This window comes from Larus michahellis, chromosome 10, assembly GCF_964199755.1.
Source record: "Larus michahellis chromosome 10, bLarMic1.1, whole genome shotgun sequence".
NCBI lineage: Eukaryota > Metazoa > Chordata > Aves > Charadriiformes > Laridae > Larus > Larus michahellis.
The window spans coordinates 547,568-566,339 of NC_133905.1; the positions used below are offsets into that span (position 1 = coordinate 547,568).

The following is an 18,772-nucleotide window of genomic DNA, read 5'->3' on the forward strand; positions in this document are numbered from 1 at the left end:
CTGAGGTCTGTCCAGCTCTTTGTACTTCGAGACGTGGGGATGTGTGTGTCCTGGGGACAATGCTGGTCAACCATAAAATGGTCTCACGTACAAAGAATGTGCACTTGAAGTATGGAAACAATGGCTGTTGGCCCATATCTGTATTAAAAAAGTATAATTATGGATATATAATTATATTTTCTAAAGTTGCTGCAGAGCTCCTCTGTCAAAAAGCAAAGCTGCGCTTACAGGAACAGTAATGCAGACATCTGATGCAGTTGAGAGCAGTAGGTCTATTCCCTCAGGTGCATCAGGACTGATCAGGAAGACGCAACATAATTTAATTGAATTGATCAGAACACAAATCCTTAAAACATTGTTTGTCAAACTCTCCCTCCCTTTTTTGCTGTTATGTATCTAAAGACATAGTTAACTGAATAGTTATCACTGAATTCTTGAGTGATAAATAATTCTAATTCTTCTAATAAAGGGAGAGTAATTTCCATGTCTATTCTAGGAAGTAAATTATTTCATCAGCTATAAAAGCAGAAACAAAGCTTTAGTGCCATTTTCTTTGTGCCAGGTATATGGATTTCTTGTTTGTTTTATTTTCTATATTGGGAAACTGCTACAGCATTTTCCACATGTGGGAATAAACAGGTTTACGTTCCTTTTCTTTTTTTAGTATTACTGTGGTGCAGCTCACAAATGATTTTCAGGGGATCACAGGTATATGAAGTGAAAAATTAAATTATTTTGAAATTCAAAACCCAGTTACTTTTCTGTGTTATAAAAGCATTTTGCCAATGGCTTAATTGGAAAGAATGGCTGTTTGTCAAAAAGATAAATGGCTTTGTATGTTGTCAAGGCATCAGTCACACATCTTGTTTAATAGCACATTATTGATTATTAGTTCCCAAATCAAGAATGTCAACGTATCTGGTTTTGCGTATGTCTAAACCGCAGAAAGTTGCTCAGTTTGGTTACTTCTCTTAAATTGAGTCACTTTATCTGCTAAGCAGTTTTTACTGTGTGTTACTCTGGATGCAAAAGTGTATTTCCCCAGTTAAGAAATAACTCCCATCTCTGATGCCCAGAAAGTAGAATTAATATGAGAAGACTTAATTACATAGTATAATAGGTTAAGGTTTTGCAAATTAATGGCTTTTTATTTTGAAACCATTATCTTGTGAGACATCTTAAGCTAAATGCAGAGTTTTGGTGCCTCATACTGCAACATGTAACAGTAGCTTTGCATTATTTCTTTCTGAGATTTTGAAAAAATTAAGATAATAAATGATGACTAATATACACCATCTGGTGGTGGTGGGGGGAAGATTTCTTCCTGAGCAACAGGGTTTCTGCTAAGCTGATCTACTTAAAATAAGAAAGCAAATGCATTTTTTCTGCTGAGAAAATGAAGTTCTAATGACTTCACTGAAACTCAGTGGATAAGGGTAGCCTTTGTTTTGTACTCCATGATCAATATCAAAATGGAGCTCGCGGGTCTCCATCAGAAAGGCAGTGTATCTTATCTGTCCTGTTGTTCCATCATCTATTCAGAAAACAATTGCTGAGACTTGGAAGATTTTGAGCAACATTAACAAGAGTTAGACAGCCATGCAGGAATCAGCCGCCTGTAAAGAGAGATGACCTATCTCTGGGTGATATCCAATCAGTGAACAAACTACTATTAATCTATACAGCCATAGGATTAGATCCTTAGTAATACAGATATATTTTTGTACATCATAACTTCTTTAGATTTACAGCTGGCAGGTTTTTTTCTCTGCTACTTATTTGATGCAATACAGAAGTAAATGCAATAATAGATATTAGAATTTATGTACAATATCTAATTTAATCTGTGCAGTTTCTTAGAACTAAAATTGTCTTCTCAGTTTCTTTTAATACAGATTTTTTTTTTCAGGCAGTCAATTACTCTTAGTATTTCCTTATTTTTTGTTTGGTTGTCTTGTTTCTTAGTGTTCTTACTTCCATTTTTAATGAAATCAAGTATTCGCTTAAAGATCTCAACTAATTCAAACAAAATAAGATGTGCAGGGATGGTCTTCTCCACTACAGAGAAAAGAAAGCAGATAAATATGTGCATCATAAACTGTTAGAATTACAATCTTCGGTCTGTATTTTTAAATTAATCTCTTACTATTTCAGATTTATTTTTACATAGCAATTCTACATTAGCAGCTCTTCCAATAATACTGAAAATGGTAGGATAGATTAAACTTTATTTACTTTTGAGTAATGGTTGCTTGAACTCTGGACATGCTAGGTGATGTACGGCCTACAGATGTATCTTGGTTGCAAAGGCAAAAATTCATGTCCATAGTGACTGGTAAGAAATTATGGAAGTGTGAGAAGGGACTGCCAGTACCTTCCTGAGGGTGAGCAGGTTGTTAACTTTGCAGTTTTTGTTAGAACATGTTGGCTGCCTACTTATTTTAAAAAAAACCAAAACAACAGGCTGTAAATAAAGCACAGCCTGTACTTTGAATATTGTTAACTGCTGGGCCAAATCATTCATCTGGCATCTGAGAAAGATGCAAGTTGCAATTTTAAAAAAAAAAAAAAAAAGGCAAAAAAAAAAAAAGTGAGTGTGTGAGAGCATGTGTCTTTGTTTAACCCCAGCCAGGAGGTAGGACCATGCAACTGCTCGCTTACTCCCCCCAGTTGTGATGTGGCAGGAGAATCAGAAGAGTAAAAGTGAAGAAAACTCCTGCGTTGAGATAATGACAGTTTAATTGATAGAGCAAAAGCTGCGCACGCAAGCAAAGCAAAAAAGAAATTAATTCACTGCTTCCCATCAGCAGGCAGGTGTTCAGCCATCCTCGGGAAAGCAGGGCTCCATAACAGGTAACAGTTACTTGGGAAGACAAAATGCCCTAACTCTGAATGTCCCCCCTTCCCCCAGCTTTATATGCTGAGCATGGTGTCACATGGTATGGAAGATCCCTTTGGTCACCTGGGGTCAGCTGTCTTGGCCGTGTCCCCTCCCAACTTCTTGTGCACCCCAGCCTACTTGTTGTCAGAGTGGTAGCAGGAGGAGAAAAGGCCTTGATTGCTTAGCGACAACTGAAAACATTTCATCCTGAATCCAAAACATAGTACTACACCAACTGCTAGTAAGAAAATTAACTGTATCCCAACTGAGACCATGATAGCATGAAAGAAAAAGAAAGGAAGGAAAGGAAGAAAGGAGGAAAAATGAAACGCTGGAAAATAATAGGCCTCTCTGATTGTAGATATATAGATACCTGTGTTTGTTTTCTCAAGATTTTCAAGAAATGGTGGCTGTTGGATTGCCCAGGGGCTGTTGTTACAAAACATGTTTCCCTTATGCCATTGACTCTGTTAATAGCATCATCTGTGATTGTATCTTTTATACATTATGGATATATGTTTGTAGGGGCAAATTCTGGAACCAGGCCTATATATGCTTTACGACAGGGAGCAAGGATGGAAGGAAACACTTACATTTTTCCACAGAAAGAAAGGAAAACTTTCATAGTGTTCAACATTATGTAGAATGCAGGGGCTTTTACATGCTGAATGTGTAGCGGGTGTACGTAGTTGTACATGCCCTGAATTTATCTGTACTTTCCCTGTGATAATGTAAGAATTATCATAATCATATCAGAATAATAGAAATTACGGAACCGTTAACTGGGAGAGACCTCTGGAGGTTACGTAGTCCTTCAGTTCCTGGCAGGACTGTTGCCAGCACTAGGTCGGGTCAGCTGTACCTTTGCCTACTTGCATCTTCAGAAGTTCCTGCTTTGAAGCTGCCTGTTCCCATTCTGCACTACCCTTCTGATAAAGAAAGTTTTCTTAACATTCTGTGAACCTCTAAACCTGCAGGTTGTGGCCGTTTCCCCTTATTTTACCATGTGCTGCTACTTAGCATTTGGCTTCATAGTCTTTTTAACCCCCCTTCAAGTAGTTCTAGTCTACTGTTAGACCTTCACTTAGCTTCCTCTTTGCTGGAGAGGAGATCTTTCCTCACTGGAGTCTGCACTTTCTCAACACCCTTTTTAAACTGAGACCTGAAACTGTAGTAGTGTTGCAGCTGAAGTAGGGTTTCGTATATTAAAGCTTTAAACTAATTGAAGTAGGTGCTTAATATATTAGAACTGTAAATTAGAGTAGGAGCTTCATTTAAGAGACTGGGTGCCTTAAGGCTGTACAAAGAGCAGATGCAACAGTTGTAGTACTAAATGTTAGAACTTATCTCGTATCTTTTAAGAAAGAATGCTTTAGGTCAATATAACCTTGTAGTAGAAGCTTATCTCTCAAAACAAGGGGCCCAGGATTACTAAGGAATGCAGAGACTAGTCAAAGCTAACACTTTTGATGCGCCGGCAAGAATAAAGGGGTTGAGCAGAGGCCTGCAGTTCACCCAGAAGTTACAACAATGAAGAGGAGTGGAGGAAGTAAACGACCACCAGATGTCTCTGAAGACCACCGAGAGACTCTAGTGCGCATGTGGGAGTGGGCAGTAACCTGTAATAATGAGTTAATGAATAGGTAATAATTTCTTGGAAAACTGGTGAATATGCGTACATCGTATGTATTTAAACTGTACACCTAAATCCGTCCACGCGCACATTAGGTGGAGCAATCCCCTGTGCGCCCGGCACTGCAATAAAGAATGCCTGCGTAATAGTCACTGAGGCTATTGAGTCTTAACTTCGGCATTTCACGGCATCATAGCCTCACAGCACTGAGGTGGATAATAATTTCCCTCTCTGCACACCACGCTGTTCCTAATACAGCCCAATATGGAAGTTGTCTGATTTACAGTGAGCGCCTGTTTAACTCAGTGCCCAGTGTGACTTCCAAGTCCTTTCTCAGCCTGTATTTAGGTGGGACTATCTAACTGGGGTGCTGAACTTTGCATTTTTCCTTGCTGAGATTCTTGTGGCTTCTGTTGTTCTAGCTGTCAAGGTTTCTTATGGTCCACCTGTGAAGTGACACACACTGACCTTAAGCCCACCACTGGGTTTAAAAAATAAGCTTGTCTTACATCCCATATTGTTTGAATAGAATGTTTGCAATACTGCTCAGGAAGTAAGAAACGGTCCTGCTTCCATACAAGGGAAATAAAATAAACAGGAACAAGACCAATATTGTTTTAAAAGATGGATGCTAAGTGATAGGGTAGAGTTGTTAGACTTGAACTGTCACATTGAAGTGAACTGCAAGGGTATGTGACTGTTAGGCAAGTTACACCAGGACTAGGACTGGTGCCTAGCCCAAATAGCAGAAGAGCGTTAGAACATTCTTTGAAGGGGAACAGTGGAGGGAAAAGATGCTTTTTAGGATGGAATCTGCTAGGTTGATGCGTGGAATTAAAATGTATATATTTGCCTGTAATAACAGGACACTGGACATGATGACCCAAGAAGTTATCCTGGCCCAGAAGGTCCCATCCAGTCCTGTGTCCTATGTTCTCTTTTATGTAAAGAAGCTGTTGAAATTTTGCATATATGAAACTTCCTCTCTCTCCTGTCTCACCTTTTCTTTTACTATGATTTTGATATATATTTTGCCCATAGCAAATGCCAACCATAATATTTTTTGTCTTCCTTATGTTGTCTTACATTATTTATCTTTCTATATCGAAGCTGCAGACTTAGTTATATGCAGGGAGACAGAAATAGCCGTTACTGTGAAACGTGTACATGGTAGGATTTGCTTGAATTTAAGTGTTATTGCAGTATGTTTCTCAGGAAGGCTGATGATTCATATTATTGTAACATCTGTGGTGCTCTCTAGCCAAACAAATGTGATGACTTTTGGTGCACAAACCATCACATTTCTCTGAGGTCATTTCACTTCTTGTTATCCAGTAATTCTTCCAGTTTATTGATGATAAATTAAGTAGAAGGGACAACTGAAATAAATTAAGAAAAAAATCAGGAGAAGGGAGTGAGAAGAAGGAGGATGTCCATCAGTTTGACTGGGCCAGGAGCTCTCATGCAAAATATAATGCAGCTGAGGAGAAGCTGTTTTGGGTGAAGCTCTCCAGAGTTTATGAAGTGTACTCAAAGCAGAGGAAAAAGGCAGGAGTATGGGACTGAGCTGAGTAGAGAATGAGATCCAGGAGTCCTTGCTTTGCCCTGGGAGTACACCTTACCTCTCATTGTGATGCCAGCGTGTTGCTTGTTGGAGATGAAGACCTGGAGAGGAGTATCTAGTTTATCGATAAGCCTCTTCATTTATTAAGTCACCAGTGTCAGATTTATAAATGGGTATATCACAGCCTATACATAACTAACCCTAAATGGCCTTTTCATGGGGAAAAGAAACCTAGCCTCTCAAAGACTTTGCACGTGAAATATAAAGATCTTTGTTTAAATTGCAAATGATCAAGGCTTGGGGTTTCTTTGGTTGTATGTGAAAGTGCCAAGCTGTGTAAGAAATAACAAATACATAGTTTTGTGTGTAATGTCTGTGCTATATTTGCGTATATGATAGTAGAAGATTGTAATCCTTACTGAGCAATTATAGTCCATATAATTAACGCTGTGTGTGATAAGTGAGCAACATCATGTGTTCCTGAACAAGCTTTAAAAAGTGAATCATTTTCTTTGTGTCTTTTATTCTCTACTCTAATATTTGCATAGCAACAGATAACTAAATAAGGTATTATACAAAGGGATGAGATGATGATTTCTGAAGGTAAAAAGAACAAGTGTGTTCACTGATCTGTTTTGGTAGCAGTGGCTTTTACAATTTATCCAAATCAATTATGCTGTTACTATAGAAAGAAGGAGCCACAAAAAATATGTTATCCACTTAGCTCGGAAAAGAGATTCAACGTATAACTCTCTTTTAAGTAAGAATTTTCGTAAAATGAAGAAACTAATAATGTTTAAAGAAAGCAGTGAAAGAAATCTGAAGTTGTAACTTCAGTGGTGCGAGGTGGTGATCCATTAACTTAAAATTTCTTCAAGCACATTAGGGTGATTTAAAGAAATTCCACTGATGTGGAAGGAAGATTAAGTCAATGTAAACTTCCACATCAAGATGAAAAAGTTGCAAGACTGTAAAATTAAATGAAGACACTCTTAATTAGCTTGTAACTTTTTGAATCCCCTTAGTATGGGATAACGCTGTCTCAAACTCCCTTATTAGGCAGAACTCTGTGGGTCCTAATTAAATAAAGGCTGACGTAATGAACAGTGAAAGTAAGTATACCACTGTATACCTTTTTAAGGATATTACCAGGGCCCTCTTCCTGCAGCATTTTCTGGTCTTAATGAATGTGAAGAATCCTATTGACCTGGAAGGGACTATTTGCTTAAGCAAAGGTAGAGTATACTTCCATGTTTGCAGAAATAGAGCCTTTTTCTCTCACAGAATGTGAAAACAGGAAAATCTCATGCAACTATGTAATTATAACCTTGTCAGTACAGCTATCATTAATTACTATGCAATTAAAACCTGTAAAATAAATTGCCATGAAGTATTGTATGTCCTTAGTCCTGATCAATATAACTTAACCACTTACTGCAAATTCTAACTAGTAAAAGAGCTGTTAAATTACGTTGTCTTTCATTATACTTTTTTTGTCTTTTACAGGAAAAAGTAGAATATGCCTTCCTGATAATTTTTACAGTGGAAACATTTTTGAAGATTATAGCATATGGATTATTATTACACCCTAATGCGTATGTTAGAAACGGATGGAATTTATTGGATTTTGTAATAGTAGTAGTAGGGTAAGTAACTTATCCTTCATTATACAAAGATTTAAAATCTTCTTTACAGTGAGGTAGATGCAGGTCTGTTTGGCTGTGAGTAGTGGCCTATGCTTGATTTCTGTTCCTTTGGAGTAAAAGAATGAACTGATATGAGCGAAAAACTGAAAACAAAGTCCTAGAAGTTTTCAGTGCTATCTGTTGCTGCAGGCTATGTCACACAATCAGCTTTATAGTAAAAGTTCCCAGGGAATTCTGAGTTCTGCCAAAAATTTTCCTTGGTTGTTGTTTTGCAGAATGTTTTCCATCTGATTTTTTCCAAGGTGAACTCCTGATGTGCGATAAAGGTTTAGGTCCATACATTGTTATGTCATTTATTCATTTATCCCTATGCTGCAGTTATGTGGCCTTCATCTAGTCTATGAAGACCTCTGGGAGAATCCACATGCTTCAAAGTGGAAGCAAGTGGTCAGGGGAGACAGAGTTAACTGAGTCATTCCTTGACCTTCCCAAAATCTGAGGAAAATACAACACTTAAGTACTTTCCTTTGAGGGGCTGTGCATCAGGCCCCATATATATATGACTTTGGCTTGCCTTGGGGAGAATGTATGTTAAAAATGCAGTTTGTATTTTTGTTGTTGTTGTTTTTTGTTTTGGGGTTTTTTTTTTTTGCCCTGTGCGCCTTGCTGCACTAGGAAACCCTGGAGAGTTTGTTCTGCTCCTCAGAGGAGTGACTGCTCGGGCCCAGAAGCATTGTGCTCATGTCCTTATATTAAGGGAAAGAAAAAGACGCAAAGTAAAGGAGTTTGCGGTAAAGCATTGTTAAATGTGGGCAAATATTATGAATGTATGAATACCCAATTTATAACTGTTTGATTCTGAGATAGTAAATGTTGCTGAGAAGATTGTATTTGGGCCAGTTGCTTGGTATTCGGGCAGTTTTGGTCCAGGACTAAAATTTGTATATAAATAGATCCTTCATCAGGTCAGGTCATTCTCAACAGATTGGCCTCTGTGCCTGAAGGGGAAGCTTGGTGGGCGGGTGTGGAGACTATCACACATAAGAGCTTTATTCTCTTGCCAGGCAGTCACTTGAATAGACCTCTTCCCTCTTGTCAAGTGACCATGGAGTTACAGTAACCCTGGAGCAGTCTAATTAACATGACCTTTATCTTTGGCTGTGTCCTAAATACATGATAACTAAAAAATTTTCCATTAACTCATAAAATGCTCATTATTGGAAGCTAAATCTAGTTAGGTCAAATGCTCACACTGAATACAAGGAAAATACAAAGAAAAACGGAGTACATCTTATCAGATACCTAAAATACCACACTAAGATTTAAATCCTAGCTCAAGACCAGAAGCTTTGTAATATAAAATTATTGTGTAGGTTGTCATCAGTCTGCCTGGAAGACAAGGTGGACCCTTCATAACTTATCAGGCACTGACAGAACTGAGCAGTGTTTTTATTCTGGCACTCTGTGAGCAATATTTTTGTTTCTTCTTTGAAGAAGAATACAATCCAGATAAGCAAGTAAGCAAGCAAGCATAAGTCCATTTATTTAATTAATACTTAAAAGCCAGGTGAAAAATTGATTTTTATATATAACCCAAGGTGGATATGGAATCAATTCTAGATCTGATTCCATTTGACTAGTTTCATTGTGAAATTTCATTAGGTATTTTAGTAGCTTTAAAAGAGCTGCTGTGATGTCCCCTATTGAATGTATTAGATGAAATTTGCTTCATGTGCTTTCTCAGCAGAAGCTGTAGCAGTCCAAATGCATAAATCTTAATTATACCAAAAGAAATCTCTGCTAGGAAAAGGGAAGCATGTATAGAGACTTTTTTTCCACTGCATCAAATTTGTCATTTAAACTTTGGTAAACTCTAGATGAATATAAATGTCAGTTTTAAAAGTGATAAAGGAGATCGATGGTTTTATAGCTAAATGGCTTTATGTATAGGATAGGCATAAAATGACAGGGCTGTAGACATAGCTGTGAATGATGTTTTCTCCTGTCTTTGTCACTTCTTTCTGAAACCAGAGTATGAATTACTTTCAGAGCAGTCTACAGATTGCCTGGGTACTATGCCACATAATTTCCATTGATTTCTGTGAAAGAATAAGTTCCTGGTTGAGAAGGCTTTCATAGCACCTTCCTATGCCTGTATCCTTTTAACTTTCTGAATGATGTATGGACTGACAGACTGAAAACAACTTCTCTTAATTCGGGACTTGATTCAGAAGTCTGTTTAATCGTGTCTGCCTTTAGAGCATGAATAGTCACTCTGAAATCATTGAGATGGCTCATTTTCTTAGAACTATGCTTCTATTAAATTATAGGGCTGAATCAGGACCTGAAATATTAAATGTCTGGATTTCCATGGTTATCGCAGTATGTAGGTTGCTGGTGTTCATTCTAAATTCTGTAGTTATTGTGCCTGGGTTTCACTCTGGAAGGGGGATGGAGCAGAATAGGAATGGGTTTTGACTGATACAAGTCAATTGCTTACCGGGGGGAGAGAAAGTCTTCAATATCCTAGTTTGGGCAACCTATTAAATGTTACATGATTTCTAGCAACTATTCAGCATGACAGAGTTGTGAACCAGAGTTGTGAAAATTTTTCTTGACAAATCCAAAAACCTGCATATTTCAGGAGTCCTTTAGAAGTGTGAAACATTTTTCAGGATTACAAAACTCTGACTTGATAATCCTTTCAGAAGTTCATCCTTTCAGAAGTTCAGTTTTGCAACTACTGAACTACAGATTCTGTGCAAAGGATAATAGAGTTAGCATGGTCTAGCCACAGTCTAGAAAACCATGTGTCTGAAATGCAGGTCCAAACAAAAATAAACCTAAGATTACTTTGCACTTCAACCACTTGTGCCACTTTGAATTGCCACCAGAAGCGGGAAAGAAAAATAAAACTCTTGTTTTCCAAAGTGTTCTAATGAGTGACTAGTTCATTTCTGCAGTGAAGAAATACAATATAATAAATGAGTCATCTGAGAATATTTTTATCTTCAAAGATGTTATGTGTAAGAAACAAATCTTTTTGGTGTTATTAAATGTTGGACTTCAATTATTTTTCATATATTCAGTTTTCGCTGACTGTATTTAGGTTATTGAACCGCAGTGTCACTTGGAGTTCATATATTCCACCAAACTTGGGTGGTGGAATTGTAATTATCTATTTCATGTTGTAAGGAGAAGACAACTAGTTCTCGAAACCTTACAGCTCAAATGTTTGAACAAAGAAGTGGCAAAGTAGCTTCATTTATTTAAAAATAGCAGATTTTGTATAAAAGCAGAATGTTAATTTATTTGATACTGTGTGATCATTGCTCTCTGGAGGGATTAGAAACTATTGCACTTCATAACTCTTCCTGTCATGGCTTAATGTGTAAATATACCTCTCATTTTGACAGCTGAACAGCTTTTCAGAATTCTCTGTAGTTCAAGTAATTTCCTAATACCTTTGACTGCATGGTAAATGGGTGGTGATGACCTTACCCTTCATCTCATTTTCTAGATTATTTAGTGTAATATTGGAACAATTAACCAAAGAAACAGAAGGTGGCAGCCACTCAGGTGGCAAACCTGGAGGCTTTGATGTCAAAGCCCTAAGAGCCTTTCGTGTCTTGCGACCTCTCCGGCTTGTATCAGGAGTGCCCAGTAAGCTCTTTTCTATTTAATTCCATTGGAGTGAATACTGTAACTGGTCTGACTATTTAACTTTCTTGTTCCAGACACTAACAGAAATGAGATAATATAAAGTTGATTTTTTGTTATCTGGTTATGTATATAGTGGGTTTTGAGATGAATGATAACCTATTTCAAGTTGAACAAAAGATGGTGAATTCATTCAGTGTATGATCTTCTTACATAGTTCAATAAGCAGACAGGGGAATACACTTCCTTTTTAGAAGCTTTATATAAAAGTAAATTACGTGTTAAAATGCAAATACACCAGAAAAAAAAAATCAGATTTTTTTTTTATTCCAAAACCCTGCAGATCTGAAAGTGTAGGTGGTCCTAAAATAGTTTATATGTTGGTAAGTGTATGCCAAAGCACATTACGCATTTCATATTTCCTGCCCCCTCCAATGCACATGAATGCCTTCTGTTTATCTCAGAGCTAACAGATAAATTAGGAAACTTAAAAAATAGAACAATATTACTTAAAGAAAGCAGTTCATTTTTCTGAGAATCTTTCCTGTTTTCTTTTAACACATTATTAATTACTGAAGCTATTTGGGCAGAATAAGAGGTTCATGGCTTACAATTCAGTTCTTCCCAGACATTCAAAAGAATCCTAATGCTGTGTTTATTATATCATAGTCTGTTACATGGAAAGGATCGTGGTGGTATATTTTTAGCAAAAGGACTTCAGTGAAGAAAGAAACAGTGTTATGAAACGTCAGAAGGGAAGTCTATTAAAATAAAAATGAGCCATATTTTCTTCTCACTGTGGCAGCTTCATTAGTCTAGGATTTACTTCTTTTGGTAAGACAAAAATTTGGCTAAATATTTAATTAAGGAGAAAAGAAAAATTAAGTAGTTCTGACAGTGATGTGAGGGATAAATGATGAAAAAGTAAGTTGGTTCAGAGTAAAAAAGTGTTTTCCTGGGTAACTACTTCATTTATCCCTCCACATCAAAAGTAGTTCTGCAATTGGCTGAACATACATATTCTCAGGACTTGCCACAAAGTTGTGGTTGTGGTACAGAACTTTTTAAAGGTCATATAAAATGACCTACAGTCACACACTGACTACATGCTCTTTGTTTCTAAAAAGCCATAAATTCTTGTGGCGCATTTGAAGGATTGACTTCGCTGGTATAACCTTTATTAACAGAGGAAATAATGAGACTTTGACACAAAGTCAAATACTTACAAAGTATTTTATGTTATAGAAACAGTTTTTGGCTCTGGGCAGTAGAAGTTTCTTTAAAACTGATTCACTCTGTGTGCCTGTATCATTAATTTCTAATAGTGTGTAATTATAGAAAATTTGGTAAGGCAATACAGAGAAGCCTGGTTCATCTCTTCTATTCTCTTTTTTTCTTTTAGGTTTACAAGTTGTCCTGAACTCCATTATAAAAGCCATGGTCCCCCTCCTCCATATTGCCCTTTTGGTATTGTTTGTAATCATAATCTATGCTATTATAGGATTGGAACTTTTTATTGGAAAAATGCACAAATCTTGTTTTCTTATTGATTCAGGTAAGTCGTGAAACTGTTGACTAAATTAAGGGACTAATTCTGTTTTCTTTCAAGTCTGTGGCATTTCAGTTTGAAAGAGAACAGGGGCCAAAGCACTAGAACAGTTGTAACCCCAGTTTTCACAGTATTTCGTAATTTTAGGAAGAGTGCATTAAATTTAAAAAAACAACAACAACGTAAACTAGTTGGAGACTGGAACATGCTCTGAATAGGTTTTCATTTCTGAAATGTGTAACTGAAATGTCAATAGTGAAAATAGTAAGTGTGACTATCCTCAAAAGACAACTCAATAGTTTTTTCTGATCTGTGATTGCTGAAGAGCTAGATAGTTTTACAGGGAAGATACAGTCTCCCGACTTCACAATCTGGCGGTGTCTCTCCTTCAAGGTTGGGGCTGTGAGGTAAGAAGGGCAGTTCTGAAATGAGCAACGAAAGAAAATAATGTTCCTCCGTCCAGGTGAAATGATGAAATGCAAGTGTTTGTTATGGGAGAATTATGAAGGAGTGAAACATCACAAGGCGGTATTTGACAGCTAAACCTATGTTTCTGTCAGCTAAGTAATGAAGGAGACTATATGTAGGAAGAACTAGTCCAGGCCTGTTTCCCTGATGGTCCATATTTAGTATGAAGTGAAGAAATGGCAATGAAGAGAAAAAAAAAAATAGCACGGGGAGATTCTAAAAAGATACGTTGTATTATTACATGTTTCTTTCTACTGTTTAAATCCTCAAGTTCTTTTATACAATCAGTTTTGATTCAGCCTTATTTTGAGGCTATTAAGGCCCAGATACGAGAGACACTAAAAGCTCTGAAGCTCCCACAGGTTGCCTTTCTCAGCATTTCTCAGGTTGATTCCAACAGGGTTTATAGTTTGTCATGCAGAGAGTTAACTCGCAAAAATTTGAGAACTTAAAGTTCTGGTTTTTATGGTCTCTTTTCAGATATACTAGTTGAAGAAGATCCAGCACCTTGTGCGTTCTCAGGGAATGGGCGTCAGTGTGTCATGAATGGCACTGAATGTAAGGGTGGATGGGTTGGACCAAATGGAGGCATAACCAACTTTGATAATTTTGCATTTGCGATGTTGACTGTGTTCCAGTGTATAACCATGGAAGGATGGACTGATGTGTTATACTGGGTAAGTTCATAAATCACTGAGCTTTGTTTCCTTTTAAACAAGCTTCAATGTTCAAGGGAGAAAGCGACTGTGTTTTACCATACCGTCAGTGAGAAATCTTGGTGAGTTTTGCAGGAGACGAGCTCAGCTGCATACTTTTTCCAGTCACAGCATCTTACTGGACTCCTCAGGCTAAAAAGACATTTTTCGAAACAAATTTATTCATTGCTTATTTTTGCCTATTCCATTTGGATAAATGTGGTATTACATTTATATCCTTTGGACTAGCATTTTTTCCGTGCAAGCCTAAGGTTTTTAAGTATGAGTATGTCTTTTCTGATTAAGCTTAAGAGCTCTCTTTTTGCAGTATTTCTACAAAATACTTCAGGATATTAACATAAATTAGAACAAAGCAAGTTCTCAACCATCATTGCTTGCTATGGGGACTGCAAACCATTTGTTAACCATTCAGAAACAACAAATCACAAGAGCTGTGAGCCTGACATTGTCTCCGTAGAAGCAGCAAAAGGTATTAAAAAACCTAACTGTTTAAACTCCTGCCCTTAAATGTCCCTCTGGCATCAGGTACGGACGCTTGTTGTGGTTTAACCCCAACAGCAACTTAGGACCATGCAGCCTCTTCACTCACCCTCCCATTCCCCTCCTCAGAAGGGTATGGAGAAAAGGTAGGGAAAGCGGGGAAAAAAACCCCTCGTGGGCTGAGATAAAGGCAGTTCAATAGAATAATAATGGAAAAGGAAAATAACAATAATAATAATGGTAAAAGAATATACAAGACACAAGTCACACTCACTGTCTGGTGAACTGGTTGCCCAGCCAGACCCAAGTAGAGATCATGGATTCCCCCCTGCCCCAGCCAGCCCCCATTTACGTACCAAGCATGACATCTATGGTATGGAATATTCCATTGGCCATTCGGTTGTTTTGTCTATGCTCCTTCTCAGCTTCTACTGAAAACTGGAAAAAGTCCTTGAATAATATAAACATCACTTGGCAACAACTAAAACAATATGCATTAATGACATTCCTTTCATACCAAATCTGAAAACACAGCAATCGCTGGGAAGAAAATTAACTCTATCTCAGCTGAAACCAGGACAAACCTCCACAATCTTACAACATATACACAGACAGTTGTACACAGACTTGAGATATCATTAGTACTGATTTTACAAATAAGAACGGAGGAAAAAGGACGCACGGATTTTTAAAGGACCAGGGTCTCCTAAATATGCAGGTGGACATTTCTCTGCCTAACCTCATTTCAATCTAAGGACATTACATTCTTCTGTGAACTTTAAGTACCTAAATATCTGATGTGAGTGATTTGTCCAAGGTCATTCAAAAAGACTGTAACAGAACGTACCTACCATAGGTGCTGAAAATCAATGAGAATATTCTGTACTACTTGGCACTCAGCAGTAAGTCTTTGCAGCAGTTAGGACCTTATAGCAAATATAATTCGAACAGTTGAAATATTAGAAAATATTTATGAGATAAGAAAACTGATTACTAGTAAAGATCACTATTAGCAAGCTGTTAAAAATGGATGAGCTCTCTCAAGAGGTATCTTACCAGAACTATACTCTAGGTTATGTTACTCACAGCAGCTGACACTTTTAATGTTTTCAAGTTTGTCTGGCCAAGTGGGACTACTTACTAACAGCACGTCTGTTGTGGAGTATTGGATGCAATTAAGGGTGTAGTGTTCACCCAGTGAATGCACACTTAATTTTATGTGGTCATTTGTTGCAAATATGCTGTTGCTAAAAAATGTAACAACCGAATGTAGTCTCAGATAACATCTGTGATACTAGACTATAGAATGTGGAGATGTTTTTAAGATAATGTCACTGTAAAGTTAATTAAGATGGTAAACTGGCATTCTTTTAGGATAGAAAGAAAAAAAATAAATTGGCAAAATATAAATCTCTGCTTCCACTGTCTGTTGTCAGAGATGCAAAATTGGCTATAAACATGCAAGCCTTCAATAATAAGGAGTCTAATAATAATGGATAGCTACCTATAGGCTAATACATTGTTTCTCATAGTGTAGGTTTATTAACTCTTTGGGTTTTGCTTTCCAACTCTTCCTAATTTTCTCAAATAGACTGTATGAATGATGATGACACTTACTTTTTTTCCCTCCTGAAAGTAAAGGGAAGGTTTTCGATGATTCTTTAGAAAAAAAGACACACTTAACATCTTTCAAGGTAAAAGTATGGCCACATTTCAATATCTGATAATTCCTCCGACTGTCGGTCATGAATTTTTTCAAAGAAAATTAATGTAAAAACTTTGGGGAGTTACTATATTTAGAATATGATTGTTACAAAATATACAGAACCAATTTAAGCTGAGTGGCTCAGTATTAAACCTTTTTTGCCCTAGGAATTAGTGAGCTAGTTGATCTGATGCATCTTAAGGAAACTTTGTAGTCTCCATTGACAGCACAAGAAAAACCTATTAAAATAGAGTGCTGAATATTGTCATGATCAGACAAAATGCAAGGCATAGGAAAATTAAAAATACAAAAAATTCGAAGCTGCACACATGAGTTATTTATTTGTCTATAATGAGTTCCTGATGTAGAAGATATTTGCAGGTACGCAGATGTCAGTTTTCATTTTATTACAAACAATACTGGGATTATTAGACAGAGAAGGAAATTGACCTAGTGAAATATAATCAAAGTCAGATATTCAACTGGCTTTGGAATCTGTCTTAACTGGCTTTTATATAATTAAATTATAGGTGTGAATTCTTTCTATCTGTAGACAAATTGTCCATTGTCAAGATGAAATTACTTGCTGAGGACAAGAGAAATGACAATTTATGTGTTTTAGTTTTACCCTTGGATTAAGCTGAGGTAGATTTAGCTATTGCTAGCTAAACATTGGAAAAGATTTTGTTTTAATTGCAAATTGTGAAAACATTAGGGGTATACCAGATTGTAATAAAAATGTCCAATGAATCTAAGGAACCCATTTTAGCTAGCGGTGCATGGGTTTTGTGGGTCGCTTTTTACTTAGGAATCTGTTGATGGTACACAGATGGGATGAGTTTTATACAAAACATAAACAAATAACACCAAACCCATAAATATTAGAAACTGCACAAAATTCTGATTTCCATTTGGTCACTGTGTGAACAGTAAAATAAAGTATGTAGGCTTATCTCACTAGCAGGTGTAATCTGAGTGGGTGAAATACGTGCAGCGTTTTGCATCATGTTATGTGGCATTCTGTTAGCAAGAATGACAGCTGAAAATGACAGCTTCCAGTAACACTTACTAGCACAGCTCCTTGTCACCTGGTTAACAACAGTAAACTCAGCTTAAAAATTCTCCAAGCATCAATAATGATTTTTCTCTTATGCGTATCTATTATAGATTGAGGGCTTGATCCTGCCACTGCTAGGCACCCTTCAGATCCTGGTGACTCACATGGACATCCTGGTGCTCACGAGTTTGCATCTGAATCCCATATGTCCTATGATTTTTTTAGAGTGTCTTCATCTGGCTACTTTTCTCTCTCTAACTTACATGTAACTTGCTGCATAGCATGTATTGCATGTTTCATCCACAAAAAACGTGACTTCTTAGTGCCAAATGCTAGACTTAACTGTAGAGGTTAAGGGTTAGTGTCCTTGTTTTGACCAGCCAGTGCAGCACATGTTCCCAAATCATATAATACGTTTGTGGCTGCACATCTGCACATCTTCTCCATTTATATCAGGACTGTGTTTATTCCCAGTCACAGTCCTTTCTGTTTGCTCTCTAGCCCGAGCTGAAGGCTTATGCGATTACTTTTGGCTCCCAGTGCAGTCCTCCCTGTTGGCAAAGTGGCAGCCTCTGCATGCCCATGTTTTTAATGCTCTGGCTCACGTTCTAAAGCTGAGAGCATAGTCGTCTTTGCCTTATTTTCAATTTATGCTAGCAAGCGCTCAAGAATTACAAAATCTGAGTCTGCATTTGCATATCTGGCTCTAGATTTTTTCCATGTCTTTCAGACATCTAGATTTATAGTCTATTAATGGCAAACATGTATTTTGTAAATTGGTTTTTATTTTTAGCCATTTCACTTGATACGTAGGAACACACATAATGAGCAGCAGTAGTTGCCAGTAAACCCCCAGTTTTCCTGTGAGTACCAGAATTACCACATTTAATTCTTCTTGTTTGGACCATACTGAAGTTATCTTGAGTTACTACACTTGAATAGTCTACACTGACGCTCCTGTGACTTGAATGAAAGATGGGCAGGGCCCCAGTGAAGCAAACTACTGTGTGATGGGTTGCCGGAACAGCTGATTAAATGATAGAGCAACTGTATTAGTGGCTACTGAATTTTACTAAGTCAATTTTATGGACAGACATTTGCATTACTACCTCAAATATTAACAGCTCCTCGGTTCTCTGACACCTAGCTAGCACTGTTCAGATTGATCTTGGAGGTTTTTGAGATTGAAGCACTCAAGCTGAAATTGCTGAATAACGGTACATTGATGTCTTATATGGTTTTACCTATTAATACACCTACTGATATGTTAACAAGATATTCTCTCAAGGATTCTTGTTTAAAGTACACAATTCATTACCTGAAATGTCTAAGTAATCTAAAATACCTCTAAAACTTGCATAAAGTTTGAGGAAAGGGGTGTCAGGTTTTTTTTTTTCATATACCCTTTACTAA

The 18,772-nt window shown here is 37.1% G+C and overlaps 1 protein-coding gene across 7 annotated transcripts in view; it reads left to right on the top strand.

Annotated features, from left to right (window-relative positions):
• The window catches only part of CACNA1D (calcium voltage-gated channel subunit alpha1 D), a 201,981-nt gene that overhangs the window by 67,085 nt on the left and 116,124 nt on the right, over positions 1–18,772 (top strand). For all 7 annotated transcript variants that reach the window (XM_074603344.1, XM_074603345.1, XM_074603350.1 and 4 more), the window contains exons 4-7: positions 7,585–7,724; positions 11,245–11,387; positions 12,787–12,939; positions 13,882–14,078. In XM_074603344.1, the coding sequence (XP_074459445.1) occupies positions 7,585–7,724; positions 11,245–11,387; positions 12,787–12,939; positions 13,882–14,078 (633 nt within the window). The remainder of the gene's footprint in view (positions 1–7,584; positions 7,725–11,244; positions 11,388–12,786; positions 12,940–13,881; positions 14,079–18,772) is intronic.